At 49.1% G+C, this 23,195-nt stretch overlaps 1 protein-coding gene across 1 annotated transcript in view; it reads left to right on the plus strand.

Moving 5' to 3' along the window:
- Positions 1 to 23,195, plus strand: part of TENM4 (teneurin transmembrane protein 4) — a 593,869-nt gene that overhangs the window by 524,494 nt on the left and 46,180 nt on the right. Inside the window, 6 exon segments of the mRNA XM_048217331.2 lie at positions 204 to 465; positions 3,016 to 3,283; positions 5,551 to 5,694; positions 8,356 to 8,605; positions 18,329 to 18,561; positions 22,364 to 22,518. Of these exon segments, the coding sequence (XP_048073288.2) occupies positions 204 to 465; positions 3,016 to 3,283; positions 5,551 to 5,694; positions 8,356 to 8,605; positions 18,329 to 18,561; positions 22,364 to 22,518 (1,312 nt within the window).

Below are 23,195 nucleotides of genomic sequence, written 5' to 3' on the forward strand. Positions count from 1 at the left end.
AAAAACAATGGTTTCTGGACTCGCTGTTACTGTTCGTGGCTGTAGTAAAGCCTTTAGGTTTTAGGGTCTCCTGCAAGAGTCCGTAGACCTCTGGTGTAATTTGTTGCTCCTGTCTCTCTTTTGCCCCCTTCTGCTCCTCCTCCCCCTCACCTCCTGTTTCTTACTTTCCCTGCCCCCCCTTTGCATCCCTCCCTCCCCAACAGCTTTGACTTGGTCACAAACGGCGGCATCTCCATCATCCTGCGGTTCGAACGGGCGCCTTTCATCACACAGGAGCACACCCTCTGGCTGCCTTGGGATCGCTTCTTTGTCATGGAAACCATCGTCATGCGACATGAAGAGAATGAGATTCCCAGCTGTGACCTGAGCAACTTCGCCCGCCCCAACCCTGTCGTGTCTCCATCCCCGCTGACGTCCTTCGCCAGCTCCTGTGCAGAGAAAGGCCCCGTCGTTCCAGAAATTCAGGTACCCAGCTGACTTCACTATATTTCTCCATGCTTTCATTTCATTGGTGGAGAGGAGGGTCTCAGAGCCGGGGCAGAAAGAGAGATCCCATCAGCCCACCATGAAGAATGCAGCTGCCAGGCCCCACAGTAGCCGTGGTGTCAGGAGATGATGGTCTCCCCTCTTACACACTTAAAACACGCCGGCACTGGAAGGTGCCTGGCACACTCCAGCGCAGAGTTCCTGCTCCCTTTCCAGTCTGCCATCCAGTTCCCTTCCACTTTCCTCTCATGCCCCCCTCTATCTTATTTCTATAAAAAATATTTTTGATCATAGGGTCTACAAAGAAGTGTAGGACATAAGAGCATCATAAGAAAGACTAAATGAGACTACATATACGAGGTGCTTAACACAATGTGTATCAGCACTTAGTAAGTGCTCAATAAATTTTAGCCAGTGTTATTATCACTGAGATTATTTTACACAGACTGCCTTCATGCCGGTCGAGGACTGCTTTGGCTCAAATCTCTACACACAAGCGCTTTACTTAATTATCATTAAAAGGAAGTAATTTGGAAAAAGATGCATTTTAATCGAATGGAAATCAAGATAGATTCTTTGCCTAACAGAGCTGTGCAGAGCTAAATGTCTTCCGCCATCCCAGCCCAATTTCTAATGGCAGGAGCAAAGGCCAGGGGGAGAGGAGAGACCGCAGGGAGAGGCCCCAGCCTGGCTCGCTTGCCCAACGAGAGCTGTGGCCATGTGCGTGTTAATAGGTTACTGGTGCCTGTGGAGCAGGGAGTGCAGACACTTCAGTGTGTGTATGTTTCGTGCCTGGCCAAGCAGACACATCTGTGTGTGTCCTGTTGAGTGGCTTCAGGCACCAGCCCACACGGACATACAACCATTTTGAAATTCTCATTGCACCCACAGGTTGAAACCCTCACTCCTTTTCAGAGATGCAGTGCTTGTCTCCTGTCTCGACTCCCAGGCTGACCTTTCTTTTGAAATGGTTGTCAGTGGAGACAGAGCTTGCTGGAGAGAAGTAATTTGTTACTCAACCCTGGTTCAGCTCCAGCTAGACATTTTCCCAGGAGCAGAGACTTTGGAACAAATGAGGTTAAAGGTCCCACCCTCTTCACAGTGCTCCCTGGGCTGCGTGTCTGCGAGCCCAGCCGGGTCACAAACCTTGCTTATTATCAGAGTCATGAAACACATGAAAACAAGCTCCTGGGTTGGTGTAGTCCTATCATTGGCTAGCCTTCACAAGCCCTGTGAGATGTACATTTTAAAAGGTATGTTGAAGATAAATAAATATTTATGAGAGCATCAGGATGGGACTCGAACCCTGCCTGTGGTTCACCGGGGTGTAGAGCCTGCCTTGCCTAGAACTTGCAAGCTGCTTTTTGGAAAGATTGCTTTGCTTTAGGCCCAAGCCCTAAAATTTCGTGTGCTCAGAATGGGGTGGGGAGAGAGTTCACACCCATCTGTGATATGAAATGGATGGAAAGGAAAAGGCTTTCTTTGTGAAGGCCCAGTTTCACCATGAACACAAGGACAGAATGATCATTGTCCTTTTAATGGATACGTTAGCCTCAATTGATTTAACGTCCCCTTCTTGAAACGGAGCCCAGAGCATCAAGCTGATAAAAGTTCTCTGCTCTTCCATGTGCCCGAACATCCTGTCATTGATTTTCAAGTTTCCATCTTGGAACTGAGCCCGTTACACCCAGTAGATCAAGTGCCGCCTTCCCCACCATTCTGTTCATCTAGCACCTAGGAGAACCGGGGCACGAAAACTCCATGTCGCCAATTCGGCCTCTTTCCGTGGAGAGCTGGGGGAGGCATTGCCCACAGGTCCTTGGCAGGCTGTGCTCTCCACCCTGCATAACTGTTTCACCAACCTCTCCCGGTCTCTGTTTACTTTCCTGAAGGGGACAGCCATTGGAGGATCTCACTTCCGGGAAGTTTTGAGGGAGACACTATCCTTCCTGCTGAGGCAGCTGTCCACATTAGTCTGAGGGAAAGGTCTTTTGTCCTATACCCGCCGGTCCCAGCACCAGCACCAGCACCGTTGTCCCGCTCACTGAGCCCCTGTTATGAGCTGGGCACTTTCTATATGTGACCCAACTCAGTCCTCACACCAATCCTGAGAGGAAACTGAGATTCAGCGGCTCACATGAGTTTCTCGGATGACATCGCCAGTGAACGAGAGGCACCATGATGATAAATATTTTGTGTGTTCCTTCAGTAATGCAACAGCGTGAGCGTCGTCATCCCCACGGAATGGGGGGGACCCTGAGGCTCGCTGAGGCGGGGTGTACCACACAGAGTCGGCCCCAGAAACCAGGCCTTGCACCTCTGGGTTCCTTCCTCCTCCCGCTCCTCTTCACACTCTGCCTCCCCCTCTTCCTTCTTCTCTCTTTTCTAGTCCCTGCCCCTCTGCTCCCCTTGGTCCCCCTGCTCTGCTTCCTCCTCTGCCTCGCGGTCACCCAGAGTGCGTGGGGCTTGCCATCTCCCCATGTGCCGTGAGTCCCTGAGCGTCACTTTCCATGTAATCTGTCTCCTCAGGCGTTGCAGGAGGAAATCACCATCTCTGGCTGCAAGATGAGGCTCAGCTACCTGAGCAGCCGGACCCCTGGCTACAAGTCCGTCCTGAGGATCCGCCTCACCCACCCCACCATCCCCTTCAACCTCATGAAGGTGCACCTCATGGTGGCCGTTGAGGGCCGCCTCTTCAGGAAGTGGTTTGCCGCAGCCCCGGACTTGTCCTATTATTTCATCTGGGACAAGACAGACGTCTACAACCAGAAGGTGTTTGGGCTCTCGGAAGCCTTTGGTAAGCCTCTCAGCCACAGGACCACAAGGCCATCCCCAGAGAGAGAGTAACACTTGGGGGCACAGGGCTCTTTCTCCACCTCCTTTGTTTCTTCTTCCTCCCTTACTCTTCTCAGAAATACCTTCAGCTTAGTTGACCTTCAGGACTTTTCAGGGACCGTCCACAATCTCAGAGAACGTACTCAAAGACCTGAATGTAAAGAAGTTGATCATTTAAAAAAGTGGGTTACAAAACCAAAAGGGTCCTTGCAAAGCACCGTGGTGGTATGTGATGGGTGAACAGAGGCTTTGTGCCACAAAGACTGAGCTGTGTGGCATTGTCCTGGCCTCCTCACAACCATCTGGCCTCAACGCACCCACTAAACATGTGGGAGTCTGGAGCTCCTGGGTTTCTTCAGTTTTACTGAGATGCTGGGGCAAAGATTCTTTCTTCATCAGAAAGGCCTGTTGGCCTCTTCATCTCATTTGCAGTCAGAGAGGTTCTCTCCTTGTTGTCATTGCTATCTGTTTCTAAGATGAGGCAGAAGGTGACTGTGGCCTCGCTTGGGTCCCAGCCCCTCCGTATAGAGGAGCGTCCCAAGGAGGGTTCTGAGCTGGACTGCTAGCAGACCTAGCCCTGCGGGGCTAGTCCCCCAAGCATGGAGAAGGTTAGCCCAGGGAATTCCTTCTTACCTTGAACCCTGCTCCAATTTCATTCCCTTGCTGGATTCAGCGAAGGCAGGATGAGGAAGCAGAGGAGAAATCATGTTGTAAAAAGAAAGAGAAGAAGGGAGGGAAGGAAGGCAGGTAATCATGAAGAGAATGTCTGCAAGAGGAAGCAGAGAGGTGAGGGGGCTCCCCAAGGGTGGATGAGGAAGGAAGAGAGCTGGACTCATCGCAGACCTCCCCTGTAGTTTCACAGCCCACCCTACCTCGCAAGGGCATGTTGGGAGCAAAGATGCTGTCTCTCACCGTTTGCTCTCCTTTCTGTAATTCAAACTGCTTCTGGGGTCCCTTCAAGAACAGCGAAACTTCACAACCTCTTCGGGTGAAATGAGTATCCTTCGCATCCGTCAGCCAGGGAAAAAGGGGAAGCGTCTGCTCAGTGAGACCTCCAAGGGCAGAGGCTCACTTTCCTGGGCTGACAGGTGACCAGCAGGAGGCAGAGAGACTGCTAACAGGACTCCTGGTCACAGGGAAGATGTCCATGTGGACACTCCCCTCCTGCCGTATTTGGCCATCAACCTTTTATGGCATGTAGGGAAACTTTCAGGAGCTGCCCAATTGTTAATTCCCGCCTTGAACACGCGGTAGGATATTGCCTGCTTGGCGAATAGTGTCTGCGCAGAAGGATACTTGAAAGAAATGGCATTCCCATCCCTGCTAGTTCCTTTCCATAGGGCAGTTATAGGGCTTTTTACAAACCCCGCCTTGGGACGCCTGCCAGGGTTAGCCTGCATCCCGGTGCCCTTCCAAGGAAGCCTGGATTTATGAAACAGAAGTGAAACCAGGGGATTTTCAAGCTTTGAGGCCTCAAAGCATCTTCCAGCTTTCAAAGTACCCTGAGCTCTTTTCCCATATATTCATTATAAACAATATTGAATTTTTTTCTCTAGTCAAGTCATACCATTATCATTCATAAAAATTTGATAAGTGGACAAAAAATAAATAAATTCATATGTTTCTATAAATAATACCACTACTCGTTAACATTTAAATTTATTTTCTTTCTTCATGTATAGTTATTTTATGTGTGTGTGTATAGTTTTTTTAAGCATAGATATAATACTGTGTATAACCAGTCTTTCCAACTTAGCATTATTCCATAAACATTTTCCGTGTCACCCCATTATCTTCATAACCAAAATATCTAGTGATGGCATAATATTCCTCCAGCGGGTACACTTGAGCTCAACCTCTAACCCCTTTTGAACTTTCAGATGACTTCCAATTTGCCCTATGATAAATAATGCTTCAGTGAAGAGTTTTGGGCCTAAAGTATTTTCCATACGAGAGGATTATGTCCTGGGAATCGATTCACCTGGGTCCTTTTTAAGGTGTTTAGTGCATTTTTTTTTAACTTTTCCTAATAATGCACGATTGCTCTTTGAAAGGAAGGTATTCAGCCTCGGCACCTCCGTGTCAGTACTGCACGTACGTTTGGTTCCTGCTGAGAAATTGGATCCTCTCTCCTTTGCTACAAAAGACAAGCCAGAGCCTCACATGCAGATCAAAGCCAGAGCAGAGGCTTTGCTCACCTGTGCATTTTGCACCTTTTGTTTCCTACAGTTTCTGTGGGCTATGAGTATGAATCCTGCCCAGATCTGATCCTCTGGGAAAAAAGAACAGCAGTGCTGCAGGGCTACGAAATCGATGCTTCCAAGCTGGGAGGCTGGAGCCTAGACAAACATCATGCCCTCAACATCCAAAGTGGTGAGTACGTGCGTAGAATTCCAGCAGCCAGGCCTCGGGTGTGACCCTTGTCTCCTAGCCTTCCTGCCCCGCCAGAGGGGGAAAAAAGGCACACTTCAAACCACAAGGGCTCGTGTGTGATCAGTTGTCAGAAGGATTAGTCAACAGAGATATTTCTTGGGAGCCTGCTCTGTGCTTGTCACTGCTGGGCGCTGGGGATACAGAAATGAAAGGCCTCAGGAGCTGACACTCTGGTAAGACGCCAGACACTTCCCAGGTGGTCTCCAAGTGGTGCCGTGGGTGGCATTGCCTCCCCGCACAAAGGCACAGGACCCTAGGGCACGAACAGGGGCACCTCAGCTTCTTGGTTCAGCAAGGTTCTCTTTGGTGAGAAGCTCTGAACTGAGTCTCAAAAGGTCTGTAGGATTAGCCCTAGTAGGGAGAATATTCTAGGTGGAAGGCACAGTATGCACCAAAGCACAAAGCTGAAAGAAGAGTAATGGGAGAGAAGGTTCGCTGTGGTTTGAGCGAAGGATGAAATGAAGACAAGAGCAAAAGCCAAAGTTGGGGCTGGAGCAGCTAGAGCCGAGGCTGAGAAGAGGGGGACTTTGAACTTCGTCCAGAGGCAGGTGTCAAGCCTCAGAAAGTTTCCAGGCATGCAAGTGACACAACGAGCTCTGTATGGTCAAGCTCACCTTGACTGTGTTCCGGGATGGGCCAACTAAATACGGGAATAATGTCTCCCGCCTCACCTGAGGAAGCAGTGGATGCCTATCAAAACACCACGTGGTTTAAGGAAAAATCGACAAACTGATTCTAGAACTTATGATAGCATCAAGATTTGCCAATAGCTATGGCAGCCTTTAAAACAAGAAGAAGAAAGAGGCACTGCCAGATAATCCACTGTCTTAGAAAAACCAGTCTCCAGCACTGTGTGGTGCTGGCCCGGGAGCAGATAAATAGACTCTATGGGACAGAGCTCGGAGTTCAGAAACTGACCTGTAAGTAGTCGGGGGACTAGTGTTGGCCACACGTGTCGGGAAAGCCAAAATAACAGAATTCCAAACGAGTTGAAAGTTTGTTCCTCACTCAGCTCAGAGTCTGGAGGGAGACCGTCCAGGGCTGGCTTGGCAGGTCCAGGTCCTGGTCCTGGCTCCTCCCCTCCCATTGCTCTGCTCGCACCTCCAACTCCAAGGTTATGGTCCAGGGTGACCGCTTAAGCTCCGGCCTTCATATCCATGACCCAGCCAGCAAGAAGGAGGAGAAGGGCTAAGGGCAAGCCCTTTCCATTTCAGGGACACCTCCCAGCAGCTGCCCGCCCCACCTGTCCGTCCACACCACTGGCCAGAATTTCATCACCCGCCAAGTGTAGGCAGCCCTAGATCTTCCTGTGCCCGGCCAGACAGCAGGGCTTCTGTAGCTGCAGAGTAAGGACAGGGGACAGGATGGGTGTCTGTGGGTGACAACACCATGCATACATAGGAACTGGTATGTGACAGAGGCAGCGTCAGCTATCGGTGGGGGATGGACAGTTACGTTAGAAACTGGCATTGGGAAAACTGGTTCAATAGGTGGAAAAGAGTAAAATTAAGTTCACACCACATACAAAATGAGTCAGGTTAATTAAAGATCTAAATTTGAAAGATAACGCTTTAAAACTAATAGAAGAAAACAGAAGAGAATATCTTTATGATCTCAGAGGATTCTCTGAAACCAAAAAGAGCACAAACATTACAGTAGCAAAATGAGTGATTAGACTATGTAAGAATGAAAGACACCTGTTTAATAAAGGATAAAGCTAACCGGTGACAGCCCGGGAGAAGATCCTGGTGACCATAAACCCAAAACTCAGGCTTCAGTATGGAAGAGGTGAGGTCGGAGGCAGGGAGTCCAGTTTGGAGGCTGTGGCAGTAATATGGAAGACGAAGGTGATCTGGGCCTAGAAAAGAAACAGTGTGGGTATGGGATGAAGTCTCCAAGTTACTGAGGTCAGTCTCTTCATTTTTCTGGTAAGAAAACTGAGACCCCAAGAGCAGGTAAAGCCAGTGGGAGTCCTATGCAACATCTGGGATCAGTCCGTTAGGAGCAAAACCAGATAAAAACCCAGGTCTTTTGACTCCACCCTGGTGAGAGGAGACTGAACTTCACTCGTGCGTTTCTTTAAACATTCATTGGGATCTACTCTATGTCCAGTCTGCACTAGGCACTGGGGGTGCAGAAAGGGGGAAGACATGGTTTCCCTGCTTGAAATGGTGTCAATCTAAAGAGAGAAAAATGGGTCACTGTAATAAAAAATGCACACTGTAATAAAGAGAGGGACTAGCCATGTACTATCTATCTGAGAAGCGGTGAATGGTTCAGGGCCTAGGCTCAGGAGCACTTCTGCTACCATCTGGGTGACCTCAGGTAAGCCACCAGCCTGCCCCCCCCCATTAATACAGAGGGGATAATGGGACCTATCTTACAGGGTCACTGTGAGCATTCGATCAGGAAGGCATGATGGCCTGTTCAAGACATTCTGGGTTTCATGATGGGGGTGCGGCAGCCTTGGCGGGGGGTGAGTCTGGAAATGGTAGGCAGAGATCTTGCATTCCTTGCACAATCACGGGGACTCTGTGTCGGCCATAGAAGAGGGCCATTTCCTGCTCCTTTGGTGATTCTGCCCTTTTGTCCTTGCCCCAGGCATCTTGCACAAAGGGAATGGGGAGAACCAGTTTGTGTCTCAGCAGCCCCCTGTCATTGGGAGCATCATGGGCAACGGGCGCCGGAGAAGCATCTCCTGCCCCAGCTGCAACGGCCTTGCTGACGGCAACAAGCTCCTGGCCCCCGTGGCCCTCACATGTGGCTCCGACGGGAGCCTCTACGTGGGAGACTTCAACTACGTCCGAAGGATCTTCCCCTCTGGGAACGTCACCAACATCCTGGAGTTGAGGTATGTAAGGTGACGCCCTCCTCACACTTGCTAATACCGTTCCTTGGCCATGCCTTGGGCCCACCCGGCGTTACTCACTGCACCCAGAGGAGGGGATAGACGGAGCCTCACCTGTCAGAGTCCATCTGGGACTTTCCACTTCCCAGCTCAGGGGCTGAACTATAAACTGGGGGCTTTGGGGAAGCAGGTGCTGTTTTCCATGGGGCACTGCAATGAAGACAAACCACTTGTGGGACAGGGGTATCTTGGTGCCCAGAAGATGTAAAGGTCTGCTACCAACCAGGAATTAGACTCTAGAAGCCCTTGAATTTCTTCCTGATTCTTGGCACCAAACAGATTGGAATTAGTCCCATGAGTTTTCTTAGAAGCACAAGGACAACAGGATGGACACGGCCCCCGTGCCAGCGTCACCTGGTTTGGCCCTGTTACTAAACACTCATCCGAGTTAGGAATGGTTCTCTTCAGATAAAGGCCCGCAGGCTGAAATCAGGCAGTGCCTCTCGGCCCCGCACGTGCTGCACAGCCAGCCGACTCAGCCTTTTCTTTCTCCCCATCGCAACCATGCGTGCTGGAGCACAGCCACACTTAGAGCTCGGGGAAGGACCTGATGGGTTGAATTTTCTGTAGGCCTCCCTAAAGCAGGTCTTTTTAGAACCAAAGCACTGTCATAAGGTGGGTTCTAGGGTTACAGAGAAGCTGTGGCTAGAGACAGGGGAGCCCCACACTCCCAGTCAGGAGAAATGACGCCAGGTTCCTCAGAACTGCTTTAGGGAAGGGGATCTGCCCATCTCCTAGACCGGGGTCCATGTGAACAGGGTGTGGGCCCATGAGCTGGAAAGCCTTCCTCTAAAATAGCCAGAGATAAGGAAACTCACTTTTGTGAGGTCCCAACTATTTGCCCAGTATAACAGTCCTGCAAAATATTTCTCATGATTGCCCTTGACAAGCAAGAAAAAGGAGACTCAGAGAATTTAAAGAATCTGCCCGAGGTCCAGCTTTTAGCATGGTGGACCCAAACCCAGAAGGCCGTCAATCACACAGCTCTGCCTCACCCAAAAAGAGCCACATTGGCTTTAATGCCACATTAAGTTATTCTGTGGAGGTCATTGCCTGCTGAGAATCTCACTCTGCAGGGCACACATGAAAGGAAGGGAAGGCTTACTGGCTGACCACCGTCGGAAAGGGTTCCTATTCTCACACACACACACACACACACACACACACACACACACACACGGACAAATGAAGCAGAGGGTCTTTGGCCACAAGAACAATCAGAAGCTCAAATTCTCTGGACTCCTAGGAGATGAGATATAAGGCTAATGAGAACTACCGATGGAATATTCTCTGCCTTTCTTCTCTCTTTTTATGGGTTTCCCTGCCACAGACATCTGTCAGGGAGGAAGGAGCCCGTAAGCCTGTTTGCTCCAGGCAGCTGCTGCCGTTGTCTTCCTATCTCCTGTAGTACGATGGAAAGAGCCAGGGACTAGGGAGTCAGGCCACCTCGGCAGAGAGGCTGTGCAACTTTGGGCAATACGCTTACCCTCTCTGGGCCCCCATTTTCACATCTTCAAATAAGGCATCCCATTTTCCCTGCCTCCCTCCCACATTTGAGGGGAAATCATGGGAGACAGTAGACAAGGAAGGGAGGAGTTAATGAAATTTGGAAAGAAATAAATTTATCAATATGTTACCATCTTAATATATTGTCTTCCCAGCCTATTTCCCTGTTCCTCCCCCTCCCTTCTAATTACGGTGTGTCTCCAATTCTGTATTCTGTTATGAGCAGGATCACGGTGGGTGACGCAAGTTTTGAATACCTTCTGTAGGGCCGCATGCCCACCGACAGAGACACAGCAGTGAGCAGGTGTATCTCTGGGCATGTGTCTCTGTACAGGGAAGGGGATCGGCGGTCCCAGCCTCTGTCTTAGCCCTGGTGAGAGCGGCAGCATGTCAGCCTCCTCCTCTTCCCCTGAACTCAGCCATAGTGGTGCAGGTGAAACCGTGCCTCTTCTGTGATATGTAGCTGCTTGTAAGTGAGCTCACTGACAAATAATATCCAATATAAAATAAATCAGTGTCATAGCTGCTAAGTCTTTATTTATTATAGTATTGTACAGTACCATTGCTGTCAAGTTTTCAGGCTGCTAATAATGCTTCTAACCCCACTGCTAACACCTCATTCTTTCTTCTATTCCCTGCTCTCCTGTCTTCTGTCAGAAATAAAGATTTCAGACATAGGTAAGCCAACCAGTGGAGAATTTCCTGTCTCTCCTCTGCCTTGTTGCATGTTGTGTGGTAAGCTGCACGTGTCAATTTCAGACGGCTCCATAGCAAATGAATCCTGTGCGATTGGAACTGATCGGGGGTAATCAGTTACAGTGAGAGGAAGTCATTAATAATGGGGGGAGGCGGGGGGCGAGAGCCTGAGTTCCTTTCATCTCTAGCGAAGTGCAGGAGCTACTCTGGTTGTCTGTGGACATGACAGACAGAAATAATAGGGGAAACAGTTTTAACTTTGGCATGGTAATTTGAACACCAGTCTGCTTCTCCTTGGAGTAAATGAGGACATCATCCTAACTGTGTTGAGTGGCTTCGATGGTCACAATGGGTAGTCTTGAGAACATCTCGATCAGGCGAGGAACCTGGAAGAAGGCAGGTTTCAGATTTGCACTTCTGGGGGCATTCTGGATGCTTTGGCTTTGGTGGCTGGGATGCCAGGTCACCCCACCAGAAAGTTTGCCAGCAAGGACAGAGTTGGGGAGGATTTTTCAGACCATATGGACCACCCAAAATAGTGGTCCCCAAATAGGAACTTTGTCACAGGGTAGATTTGTCATGGAGGCTCACAGTGACAGAGACATGTCTGCCCTTCAGCACCACTGTCTTTGTAGCACTAGTCTGAGTCCCAGGGAACAGTCGCCTCACACACATCTAGGTGACTCGAAAGGAGCTGTGGGCAGGTGGAGCTGGGGATGCCACAGAGGTGGCTTTCAGTTATCCATGTGTGGCTCACATCAAAGTGGTACATGGGGTAAGTGCTAAGTTGGAATGAAAGAAAATCTTAGGATGGTGGAAAGAGTTAGACCCAAAATCCATAATGTTTATATCCACACCTGTGTAATTAGATATAGTATTAATGTAACAATCATATATATTACTTTGTTAAGACTCTGTTAGAGAGAGAGAGAGCAAGAGCAAGGAGCAGAGGCAGAGGGAGAAGCAGACTCTCCACTGGGCGGGGAGCCCAACATGGGGCTTGATCCCGGGATCCTGAGACTATGACCTGAGCTGAAGTCAGATGCTTAACCGACTGAGCCACCCAGGCGCCCCAATCATATATATTATTTTAAGGTTAGAATAATAATTAACATGGATAGAGCATCCAGTGTGTGTCAGAGAGAGGGTTCAGTGATTTACATGGACTGTAGCAGTTCATCCCCAAACCACCCTGTGAGGTAAGCACTCTTGCTGCACCCAGGTTACAGATGAGAAAGCTGAAGCTCCCCAGTGTGTAACCTTGGAAAAATCACTTCATCTTTCTGCGCTTTTGTTTGTTCCTGGAAGTTAACAAAGTCTCTCTTGGAGGCTGTTTTACAGGTTACAGAGGGTGCTTATAAAGTATGTAGCATTGTGCCAGGCACAGAGGGGGGCTGCCAGGCACAGAGGGGGCCTGCCTGGCACAGCAGGCAGGCACATATTATTACTAAATAATAAATAAATATTATTATTATTATATTTATATGTATTATTACTATCATCATAACCATTATATGATGATGATGGTGTCTCCATCTTTTCCGGAAAGGAATTCAGTCCTCTTATAACCAAAGACACATGTCTTAAAGTAAATTAAATAGAAGTTGAGAACAAAAGAAAAAAGGAAGAAACACATATGTGATTGTATGTCAAACTAGACCCTGAACTTCCTGGCAGCTAGAGTAAACAGGGAAACATAATTATTCTCATGGTTTGCATTATCAGAAATGGAAAAACATGCTCACTTCTCAGAGGGGGACTGTTTTTTCCTGACACCGAAATCTAAAAGAATTTTCAGTGAGCTTTGTATGGATGATACTGAACCATGAATCGATACATAACCGCCGAGATGGTTTTAGAGAGAACACAGAGGTACGTTTCATGTGAAGATCTGGGGTGAAAACCCAGCATTTCACATGAAAACCTTCAGTCAGTGGTGGTAACTGGCTGGGACGCAGCTGGGCTATGGGGCCGGAGCTGGGAAGAATCAGGAGGCCAGGGTTCCTGTCCAGCGCCGTGGCACAGTCGTCGGGTGCCTCTGGGTTGGTCACCCAGCATTTCCGGTTTCCAGCCTCGTCATCTGTCAACCGTGAGAGCTGTGGTTTTCGTGCCTTTTGTTTCTGACATTTAGTGATCTTTTGATACATCCGTGGCATGATTTCAAAGCCAGCTTCCTGCCCTCCCTCAATTCATCACTTTCTCAGGCGCCAGAAACTACTTCTGAAATAAACCAAAGTGGAAGGAAAAAAGAAATTTCTTTCTGGCTTCCCCAGTTTTCTAAAGAAAATCTGGAGTGAAAAGACCCAGGTCCCAGCTCTGATTTTAACTGGCACTTGGATATTGGTAAATCCCTTCCTCTCTCCGGGCCTTCGTGTCCCCCTTCGTTAATGTCAGAAGGGGATTAAAAATTCTAGAATTTTGTCCTCTCTGTCCATGAGCATTTTCTGTCTCGGCTGTTCCCAGGAGTGGGAGTCCGCATGTGTGTTCCCCAGAGCCATCTTGTCCGCTTCTGACAGTTCAGCCTCATGCCAGCCCACCACACAGGGCATGCCCAGTCCAGGGACCCCTCATCCCTTGGGTGTCTTCCTCAGTGGACCCCTTCAGGGAACGAGGATTCTTATTTCCTCCTAGATTTCTTCCCCAGGGTCATGGAGGAAAGCTTGAAGCCTGTTGTTCAGAAGCACATTTGAACTCAGGTCTCCATCAATCCCAGCCGCACATATTAAGTTAACTGCAACAGAGGGCCCTTTACTGCCCCAGGAAATATGCTGGGCAGGACAATATTAAGTCTGACATACCTGGCTTTTCCATTATGCAGTAATGTAGATACTCTGCAGGTTTCTCCCGGCGCTATGCTCGGAGATTTGCAGTCTTTATACAATGTTGTCCTCAAAGTAGCCCTTTGAAGTAGTTGTGATTATCCCCATTTCTCAGATGAAGAAACTAAGGCTCAGAGGAATGAAGTGATTTGCCCAAGGTCACCTACCGAGTGGGTGGTAGAACTAGCATTTGGACCCCTGTCTTTGTGGGTCTTCCCACTGGTTCTAAGAGCCAGTAAATCAAGTTCTGCCAGGGCTGCTGCCAGATGTAGCCAAAGGATGCTCGTTTGTAGATGTTACTCTGAGACAAAGGGAGAATTCTCACTCAGAAGCAGGGAATAGAGTGCCTCTGGTCCCTGGACTCCCAGCTCCGACCAGGACATTCCCCACAGCTTCCAGAAAGAAGGCAGAGTGAGGCTTGATTTCAGCCATGAGCTTCGGGAATGACACCCTCAGAGCCTCCAAGAATGTGTGTAGCTTCCAGAGGCGCCAAGTTCATGTTTACAGAGGTAGAAAAGAATGTGGGTCCCGCGGTGGGCTCTGGATACAGAGCTGTGACCCTCCCCTGTGCCCAGCCCAGCCCAAGACACTAGGAATCAGAGCTGAATCCAACATGGTCCCTGCTGCAGAGCTGGGCCTGGGGCTCCATCTCGCGAAGGGATGGTTTCTAGAGTATTCCAAGGCCTTGCCACTCTCAGTACAGACAGGCTACCCTGTCGTCCTCTGAAAATTTGTTAGAAATACAGGTTCTCAGGCCACAGCCCAGAACTGCTGAGCTGGAATCTTCCGTTTAACGTGATCTCCACATGATTTGTCTGCCCGTGAAAGTGTGAAGAACACTGCTGTAAGGCCTCAGTTTCCAAATCTGACTGTGGCTCAGCATCACCTGGAGAGACCTTAAGGGTGCAGATGCCCAGGCCTTTCAGATGTTGTCAGTGAGGCTTTTCTTTTTCTTTTTCTTTTTCTTTTTTTTTAAGCTTTTCTGGTGAGTCTGATCCGTGTTTGAGCACCATCACTGTAAGCTCCTTAGCGTTAGTATTTCCTCTGTACGCTCCCAGGGAGGCAGATAGTCATTCAGTGATTCAGAAAGTCAGTAGACCTTTCTGGAACACTTCCTCTGCAGAGGGTCTAGTGACGCCACGAAGGAAGTGGCCAGTTATCCAGTGGAGGAAGGCAGGGCTGGGAATCCAGGGATGGCATTACAGATGAGAGAACGCTGGAGCTGGGTCTCAGGACATGGTCGGGTGCTCCCCCCGCTGGGTCAGGGCAGGGGCACTTTCGAGGCCCTGAGAGGCAGCGTGGGCAAATAGGAAGAACACAGCCTTTAGGTCAAGAAGACTGGAGATGGAAACCATCTCTGGTAGTCTCAGTTTTCTGAAATATATATATTTAAAACAACAACAAGCACCTGCCTTACACAGTAGTTGTGAGGCATGTCAGGCTGTGCAGAGAAAGCACTAGGATGGTGTCTGGGGCAGCACAAGCCCCCAGCGGTGGTAGCAGATGCTTTCATGCCAGCGACAGTCCGCTCGGCAAGCTCTGCTCCACTGAACGGTGCTCCTGCCCCCTGCAGAGGTCTGGCTGCTGCTCCCTGGGCAGGTGGCATCAGGAGGCAGTGTCCTGAAGACTGTCCAAGAGCTCTACCAGTTGGAAGGGGCTGTTGAGATGTATAATTTCATTTGATCCTGATGACAAGCCTGTGGGCCGAGCAGAGCAGGAACTCCATCAGCTGACAGCCGAGGGACCTACGATTTGAGCGATGTAGGTGACTTGCTCAAATGAGAACCCACGTCTTCTTAGTTCAAAGCTAGCGTTCTTTCCCTACGCTTCCCTGACCACCAGACTGCAATATGTCCTTGGGCACAGCAGACGGGCCGCAGCCCTTTCGGACTCTCTGGGACAGTCCTGCCAGTGCCATCCCCTTCTGGAATTCACTGAGCTGAGAAACTGTACGTGAGTGCCACTTCTCTGGGTCAGTGCAGGAAGACATGAGCCAGAAACTCGGGGCGAATCTCAGTGGACAGGGCCCCCCCATACTTCCTCTGGGACACATTTTCTGCCAAGGTGGAGGGCACCAGTTTATCATGAGTGATGCACAAAGAAATGAAATGGTCTCCCCCACCTTGCAGCTGTCATCAGGAAAGCAGAGATCAAGGCTGCCCCGCATCGCAGAGTGGCATCTAAGGTCACTGCATTTTTGTTTAGCCAGAATCCGCGTCATCTGGGGAGATTAAATCTGTGTTGCATTATAGGATAAGTCTCAGGGGGCATTTCAAGATAAACAGGACATCTCTCCTGTTACCAGCTTCCCCCAGAAGAGAAGTGAAAGAAATACCAAGTAATTTGAATGAAAATGATATTTAAATAAGCTCAAAATGGAGATGCCACCCCTTTAAAGCAAGGGGCGACTATCACTAGAAGGCGCCAAATTGAACATTGGAATACAAAAATGAATAAAATCCCGTCTCTTCCCTTCAAGTGTTGACTGTCAGATTCAGGAGACAGCCTCATAAATAAATAGTCACAGCATTATGTGAAGTGTCCTGTTACCCAGTTACGAACAGATATGACAGTTATGACACGGGTCAGGGAAGGTTTTGCCAGAAAAGGTACCATTGAGCTGACACCTGAAGAATGAGTAGAAGTTCTGCAGGCTGAAAAGGGAAGAGGGATGGAACATTCCACAGAGCGGGCATGGCAGGTACAGAGAGATGCGGAGGTGTGGGGGGTGACAAGGTGCTGGAGTGCAGGGCATCTGCTGGGAGGAGGCTGGAGAGACCAGGCAGTGGCAGCATGTGAAAAGCCCCGTGTGTTGCTCGGCTGGGGAGTCTGAACTCAGCCTAGAAGCCATGAGGAGTCCTGGAAGGGAGGGCATTGGCTCTGGGGTGACGTGACGATGTTTGAGTTAGAACAAGGAAGAATGGCCTGGGAAGGACCCAGGCTGCAGGCAGGGAGACCTGCCTGTTATTTGAGAAGGATGAGGTGATGGGACAGTCGTGTTAGGTCTAGAGAGGAAGGACAGTGGGAGAAAATCATGTCACCTTAGTCTAATTCAAGGAGAGAAAATCAAGGGAGGGTATCTTGGGTCTGGGAACCTGGCCCTGTTAAGAATCAGTCAGTCCCCAAGACAATGCTCAAAGCAAGGGATGGCTACAATGACAGCCAGTCAGGGCCAGATTAAGACCTTCAGAGACCTTGACACTGAAAAGATGATGATCCCTCCATCTTCATGTGTAATTCAAAAAACACCAAGCTGTAAAATATAATTTTGTTTTTCAAAAGGACCCAAAACCTACATGCCTGATAAGATGTAAGATCACTTCCTCTGGACTTTTCTGATTCTCTTGCATCTTGAAGGTTTGTACAGTGCCCCTTCGGTGCTGGGGCTCTAGGCCCCTCTCAGCCTGCCCTCGGAACCCCCAGCACGGTTTGCAGCCCACCATCCAGTGAAAATGGCCGGTGCCAGGCCATCCAACCTGAACAGAGGGAGAGTCCTTTGAATCAGAAGACTTTCCAGAAACTTGGAAGCGGCAACCAGTATTAAGATGCAGTTTAAGGGCCCAGGAGTGACCAGGCCATGCACAGGGACTGAAGATTAGCTTTCCAGGATGTAGGAGTCCAGCTCCAATTCAGGCTAGACTTGGGAGAAATTATAAAGCAGTACCATGTGATAGGACAATTCAGGTTTAATTAGGTATACCTACTCTGTTGTCCTCTCCAACTGTAAAAACAGACCTAATGACTAGGAATTAGACTAACAGTTACGATTATTAAGTATCTACGATGTGCCATGCGCTATGCTAAATATTCTTCACATAGGATTTTATGTAATTTTCTTGGTACACCGACAAGGTAGCTGTTTACACCCCATTTTGCAGATGAAGAGAACTTGAGGCTCAGAAGGCCAGCTAACTTGCCCGGGTTTCAGAACCTGGAAATGACCGAGCCAGACGTGGAACCCAGACTGATCCAATTCCAAAATTTGTGCGTCTTTCCTGCCGTGTGCCCAGGGCCAGTGCCTTGTCTCTGTCACCCTCCGTGCGGTCGTGGTCGGCCTCTGCCTCCCTCTGTCGCCAGAGCCTTGTCTTTAGGACTGGTTTCCAGAAACAGAAGTATCTCCAGAACTGCCCCCTTGTTTTATTTCTTTTTCCTTGGGTGTGGCTTCAAATTACAAACTCATCCTGATAAGTATAATGTGAGTCTGAGTCGACAGAAGACTGTATTGCCACTGCCTGGGAGTCAGACGTGGCCAGGGTCTTGTCAGTCAGTCCCGAGGTGGCTGGGGGTGGGGCAGACTCGCAGGAGAAGGGCTTGTGTTGTGAACTCTTGTTGAAGTGTTTTTTTAGAGGCAAGCCCTCTGGTCTTTCTGGCTTGGCTTTACATACCCCCCTGTAGGAAGCCTCCCTGATAATCCTTTGAAGAAAACACGGGTTGAGCCCCTCCTGTGGACATGGCGCTGGGCCGGGCATCGTACTCATTGGCAAGAGCTTTTCGTATTAACAGTTAGGGAAGAGGGACAGTGAAGCCACCCACTGGGGTCAGAAAAATTGCAGAGCCGTCACCCAAAAGTCATCCCTAGGTGACTTTTTGCTTGGATTCAGGTTGTACCTCTACGGTCACCAACTGGTGTGTCCTTATTTCGCAGTCACAGCCCAGCCCATAAGTACTACCTGACCACGGACCCCATGAGTGGGGCTGTCTTCCTTTCGGACACCAACAGCCGGCGGGTCTTTAAGATCAAGTCCACCGTGGTGGTGAAGGACCTTGTCAAGAACTCCGAGGTGGTCGCGGGGACGGGTGACCAGTGCCTCCCCTTCGATGACACTCGCTGCGGGGATGGTGGCAAGGCCACTGAAGCCACACTTACCAACCCCCGAGGTAAGGCCTTGCCTTGTAAACACAGTCAGTAACACTGATGGGCATCCTGATAATCAACTTCCCAGGAGTGAGGAGTCCAACTCCACACTCGGGCTTAGAATTGGAAAATATATATATATATCAGCCCCATGTGACAGCAAAATTCGGCCTTCATACCCACTCAATTTTTGGAAGAAATGCATGTTTATCCTTGTGAAAGCATTTTGGAAAATACCAAGAAGTCTACAGGGAAAAGTTAAAATTGTCACAATTCCAGCTGCCAGCAGTATTCCCAGGTAACTTCTCCCGTCTTCCCTTCTAGTCTTTTTCCTGCGTGTGGGTGTGCGTGTGTTTGGGTGCTCACCAAAAACAGACAAAGTTGAGGTCACATTAAACAAACTGTTTTGGTAACCTCCTTTTTGTTCCCCTAATTGATATACCATGAACACTTCTCCATGTTGTCAGTTTCCTCTGCCGTCATTTTTTATGGCTGTATAGCATTCCAGCAAATGGGCGTCCCATCATTCACTCATCAGTCCCCTCCTGTTGAACATCTATGCTCGCTCTCATGTTATTGTTTTATCAAAACATTGCAGCGTATCGTCTTTGTAGATGCTCGCACGCCACAGGACGGGTTAACTGTAGGCTTCAGTTTTGAGTCCTTCAAAAAGTCAGACCACTTTCTACTCACAGCTACAATTCTTCATTTGCTTACCCAGCAGGTATTCACTGAGCGTGCAGTGCACTGTGGTTGCATAGAGAAGTTCAGTGTAGCAGAAGAAATAAGACTTGAATGTGAATCACTGATGTGGGAGAGAGGAAGAGGAGCTTCTCCCTGAGAGGCAAGGGAAACTGTGTGAGGGACCAGAGGCAAGAGAGGCCCCCGTGCGTAGAACACAGGGAAGGTTTTTTGGAGGAGAAGCTGTCATTGTCAACATTCATCAGAAAAACATCCGCTGTGTGCGGCCGTAAAGCGAATGACCTATAGTGTGTGAGCCTCAGCGTCCCCGTCGGTAAAATAGGGACATCGATACCTTCTGTGTCCACCTCCTAGGGTTGTTCTGAGGGTCAAAATGAATGTATTTCACATGATGTCCCACAACAATGTCATACGTGATCGTATTAGTAAATAGCGCCAGATCGCAGGGCCTCTCCTGGACCCAGCTGTGTCCCTAGTGAATTGGAATTAATGTCTGTGACAGTGGTTGGTACGTGCACTTTCCAGCCAAAGCATTAGACTCTAGTGAAATCAGCGGTTCTGTATTCAAATTCAAACATTGTTGCCTCGTAGCCATGTGAGTTGGGGTGAGTTGCTTAACCTGAGCCACAGTTTCCTTGTCTATGAAATAGAAATGCACTGCATAGTTGTAGTACAGATTAAATCTGATCAGGAGTGAAAATGCTTAGTTCAGTGGTTCCAGGCACTGGATAAACATCTCATAAATAGTGACTTCTATCAGAATTGTTATATTACATTACATTATGTTATCACACCATGTCATATGTCATCTCATCTCATCTCGCTTACATACCCGGACTGGTCAGGTGGTGACTGTGGGGTAAGTATTGTGATTTCCACGGTCCCAATTACAATTTCCCAACCCTGAGTGAGTAGCCTGCAGTGAAAAGCACACCAGGCTTGCACTTAGGGATCCTGCATTACAGTTTGGTCCTGCTGCTCCCTGGCTTCTGACCTCCTCCTCTGGGCCTCAGTTTTCCCGTTGACAAATGAGCAGATTGGGCTCCATGGATCCCCTAAGAACACGTTCAGTTACAACATTCTATTCCCTTAGAAGTAAAGGTTTTTTCTGAAAATGTTATTCTCTCTAGGTCTTTCTCTGTTGCCCCCCCACACACGTATGTTCTCCACACACAGATGCAGCCACACAGGTGTAGCGGCAGTGAAATTGCCCAAAAGTCTGTAATTAACCCAGACAGAAATGACAAGGGTGCCACAGGATGCAGACACTTCACAGCAGTGGGGAGAAAAGATGTCCATCTATTTAGCACAACAAAAGGAGAAAATCTGAAGTAATTAATCAGGGGGCAGATCACTTCTATTAGCCAGTGCAGCCAACTTTGTAAACAAGAAACTCAGTTGTTCACGGAGCACTTCTCAGTCCCAGCAGATGGAAGAGGAAGACAGAGCAGAGCCAGGCAGACAAGAAAACTCCTGTCCTGGTGCTTACAGAATGCAACTAATTTACACTCGAGGCAGGGACAGAAGAAAGGCGTCCCTGCCTGAAGGCTGCCTTGTCCTCTGTGGGAAATCGCCCTCCGGCCCTGAGCAGCCTGACGAGGGGGTGGACGGAAGTCCTGCTCTGGGAAGTCTTCATCACTCAGAGGCCCTGATGGGGTCTGAAACCACCCCCGTCCTGGACACGTGGACCCCGAGAGCAAGGGCCTCCACAAAGCGCTGGTCACGTTCTCAGAATTATCAGCCACTAATAATTACTGCGGGCTCTTACAAGTCAGCTGTTCTTATCCCCATGTTGTTGATGAGGAAGCTGGACTCGGTGAAGTGACACGGCCAAGGTTCTACGACCGGAAAGTTTCCTCTGGGAAGCTTTTCCCAACCCCTTCTTTCATTTCAGTCCCAGAGAAGCCTGAACAGAACACAACTGACCAGCATCTCCTTTGCTTCGTCGTGTCACTCCCTCGGGCCCTCCCCGGGGCCCCGACTCCCCATCTTAGCCTGCGTGCTCCTGGGGGCCTTCTCGTCCGTCTCTCAGCCCCAGCACCCCTGAGCAGTTCTCGGTGTGGCCGGGCTATGTCTAACTCTTGGGGTGGAAATTGGGGGTGGAAATCAGTATCACCCATGATAAAACATATCTTGGTCCCAGTCCCAGCCACCCCCAGAATTAGTATTTCCAGGAGTGAGGCCAAGCAAGTATATGTTGGGGAAAATAAAAGCTCTTTTGGTGGTTCTGATGTACATGACTGGTTAAGAAGCACTGATTTATTAGAGCGATTCTCGAACTTTGTTTCACATCATTATCACCCGAGGTGCTCGTCAAAAATACAGACAGATATTCAGGCTTCACTTGAGGTTTTCTGAACCAGCTCCCTGTGGGGTACCTAATAGAAAACGCCCAGGTGATTCTCACACACATCCGGGAGTGAGAAGTACAAATTTAGAATAATCCCTTCATTTAAGAGCTGAGAATACGAATGCAGAGACGTCCAGTGACTTACCCAAGGTCACACAGCTGGTCATGGAGAAAACGAATGGCGAATTCAGACTGCTCTCGTCTGTGTGCCTTTTTATGGACATTTATTTCACCCATGTTCTCTGCACACACCCACAGGTTTCATGGTTAGACTCTATGCATCTATAATAACCAATGAAAATAAAATCAGAATAGAAAAACAAGAAGGATGATTATCTTGGAACAGAAAAGTTGTTACCAAAAAGGGGATTTGATTAATATAATTACAAGGCTTCATAAGTAGGTTCACTTAAATAATTCACAGTTTTGACATTGAAAAGGGTTCTCCTTACCACTACCTCTAGTGCTCGACAAGCAGGGGTCCGGTTTTAGTGGCTAGCTAAGCTGATAGGTAGAAATCTCCAGAAGCAGTAAGGTGGAAGGACCAGAGCCCTGGAGAATCAGAAGACTCTAGTTCTAATCCCTGCTCTGAACAAGTCACCCTAAGCCCCTGGGCATCTGTCTTCAGGCCTTTAGAAGAGAATCGAACCCTGTGGGGAGGATGTCGTCAAATCACAGAGCGGAGTGTCTCCATCAGCCTGCAGGGCTCCCCGAGCATGTAGCTAGTTACCGCCTCTAATGCTGAACTCCCTGTTTTGGCTTCTCTTTCCCAGGCATCACGGTGGACAAGTCTGGGCTGATTTACTTCGTGGATGGCACCATGATCAGACGCATTGATCAGAATGGGGTCATCTCCACCCTGCTGGGCTCCAATGATCTTACCTCGGCCCGGCCCCTCAGCTGTGACTCTGTCATGGATATTTCTCAGGTAAAAGAGAAAGCTTTGCCTGCTAGAGCCCTGGGGCTGCACACCTGTCCCCTCACGCCGCACCCAGCCCTCCCACCAGCCCCCCCATTTTTATACTGCACTAGCCCTTTAAGAGTACACTCTTGGTGCTGGACCTGGGAAAAGAACTAGGATACAGAGATGAGCAGAGCATAGCTTGGTGCTCTGGGAGTTAACCACCAGGTGTGACGGGGGGCGGGGGCAGGTGACAGAGGGATCTCAGGGGACAGTGAAGAAATCTGCCCGAGGAAGTTTCAAAGGCAGCCGAGATTCACATGGTGTGAATTTAGATCCATAGCTGCCTGTGAATTCCCTCTTTGGAAATACTTACAGGTACTTGGACGTTGTCTTTTCTCTTTCCATACTATAAACTCCGTGGGGACAGGAATTCTCTCCATCTTTTCCTCTGCTGTAACCAGAGTGCCTGGTATACAGTAGGAGTATAACCAGTATTTGGTGACTGACTGATTGAATCCCAGCTTTGCCACTCACGAGCTGAGTAACTTTAGACAAGTTCCTGAAGTCCTTTGAACCTCTCTTTTTATATCTTTAAAATGGAAATCATTGACTTCAGCCTGGCAGGATTGCTTGGAGGAAACGTGAACAGTGCACACTGGGCTCCTGGCATGGCTTGGCTCCTCAAAGGCGGTCAGTAAACA

This window comes from Ursus arctos, unplaced genomic scaffold, assembly GCF_023065955.2.
Source record: "Ursus arctos isolate Adak ecotype North America unplaced genomic scaffold, UrsArc2.0 scaffold_22, whole genome shotgun sequence".
Taxonomy (NCBI): Eukaryota; Metazoa; Chordata; class Mammalia; order Carnivora; family Ursidae; genus Ursus; species Ursus arctos.